Below are 1,525 nucleotides of genomic sequence, written 5' to 3'. Positions count from 1 at the left end.
TTCTTTCTTTCTTTCTTTCTTTCTTTCTTTCTTTCTTTCTTCCTTTCTTTCTTCATAATCACAGAAACTCTTCCTCACCTGCCCCACAGTACATTTTAGTGCAGATGGCGAAGCCTAGCGCAGTACAAGTGCATGTGTTGCATTTGCTTTTGAAGGTCGCACCAACAGCGTACCACACTTCATTCTCAAGGCAGCCTGCTGGTCGGGAAGACACAGTGGTTGTGGAAGACTCTGCAAAAGAAGTTCACAAGATTAGGAATGATTATGTTACAGTCCGGTGGTTCTTGGTTGATACGTGATTAGATTGCTCTGCGCAAACAGTACGTTCCCTTTTTCTGTGAGTTCTCTGTGTCTCTGTGTCAGTCAGTCAGTTAGTCAGTCAGTCAGTCAGTGAGCGAGTGAACGAGTGAGTGAGTGAGTGAGTGAGTAACTAAGAAAATAAAGAAGCAAGGAAGTAAATGAGTAAATCAAATACAAGAGTAAAAACAAATCACCAACAAACCAAACAATCAAACAAACATACAAACAAAACAGACACACCTACGCAAAACAACAACAACAACAACCAAATAAACAAACAAACAAACAAACAATACAAAGCAAAATATAATCCAATAACACACACAAAAAAAGCTTACTCACTAATGACAGCAACGGCACGTGATCATGAAAGATGTGCAGTTTTCTAGCACCGAAGCGAATTAAGCGCAATAACGTTCTGTTTGGCAATGGTCCTTTTCATACATCTCTCCTTACACATGTTTGCCCATTTCTTCAGTTTGATGGAGTAATGCGAGATACACTGACGAGTGGCATTAGTTGAAAATAATTTCATTAAAAAAATTAAAAAATCAAGCTAGAGAAAGACGTGCATCATCAGAGAAATAAAGACGGGAAAAGAAGAAATCAAGGAGACAGAAATGAAGCAAAAAAGATATAACATTAGTGAGTACACACACGTGTGTGTCTGTGTGTGTGTGTGTCTGTGTGTGTGTGTGTGTGTGTTGTGTGTGTGTGTGGTGTGTGTGTGTGCGTGTGTGTGTGTATGTGTGTGTGTGCGTGTGTGTGTGTGTGTGTTGTACGTGTGTGTGTGTGTGTGTGTGTGTGCGTGTGTGTGGTGCGTGTGTGTGTGTGTGTGTGCGTGTGTGTGTGTGCGCGTGTGTGCGTCAGAGTGTGCGTTTGTCTATCAGTTAGTCTGTCTGAATATTTGTGTGCACGTTTGTTACGGCCTCCAAGACTGTGTCGGGTTCCACAGAGGACAAGACACAGCCCGACTGCAGGGAAAGAAACAGCTCTCATGGCTTCGTCGACTGCAGGGAAAGAAACAGCTCTCATGGCTTCGTCGACTGCAGGGAAAGAAACAGCTCTCATGGCTTCGTCGACTGCAGGGAAAGAAACAGCTCTCATGGCTTCGTCGACTGCAGGGAAAGAAACAGCTCTCATGGCTTCGTCGACTGCAGGGAAAGAAACAGCTCTCATGGCTTCGTCGACTCGAAATCTGGGAAAGAAGACAAAATATGTCGGT

The 1,525-nt window shown here is 43.4% G+C and overlaps 1 protein-coding gene across 3 annotated transcripts in view; it reads right to left on the bottom strand.

The window, feature by feature from the left end:
• LOC138950201 (U-reduvitoxin-Pr21-like) overlaps window positions 1-1,312 on the bottom strand; it is a 4,436-nt gene extending 3,124 nt beyond the window's left edge. For 2 of the 3 annotated variants that reach the window (XM_070321948.1, XM_070321950.1), the window contains exons 1-2: window positions 1,218-1,312; window positions 79-231 (exon numbers count right to left, since the gene is read on the bottom strand). In XM_070321948.1, coding sequence (XP_070178049.1) covers window positions 79-231; window positions 1,218-1,299 — 235 coding nt within the window. In that variant the 5' untranslated portion in view covers window positions 1,300-1,312. The remainder of the gene's footprint in view (window positions 1-78; window positions 232-1,217) is intronic. The other variant, XM_070321949.1, reaches the window with a different exon arrangement.
• Window positions 1,313-1,525: the final 213 nt, after the last annotated feature.

Source organism: Littorina saxatilis, linkage group LG16 (assembly GCF_037325665.1).
Source record: "Littorina saxatilis isolate snail1 linkage group LG16, US_GU_Lsax_2.0, whole genome shotgun sequence".
In the NCBI taxonomy this organism is placed as follows: Eukaryota; Metazoa; Mollusca; class Gastropoda; order Littorinimorpha; family Littorinidae; genus Littorina; species Littorina saxatilis.
Note: the sequence above shows the minus strand (reverse complement) of the source record. Positions and strands in the feature narration are given on the sequence as shown.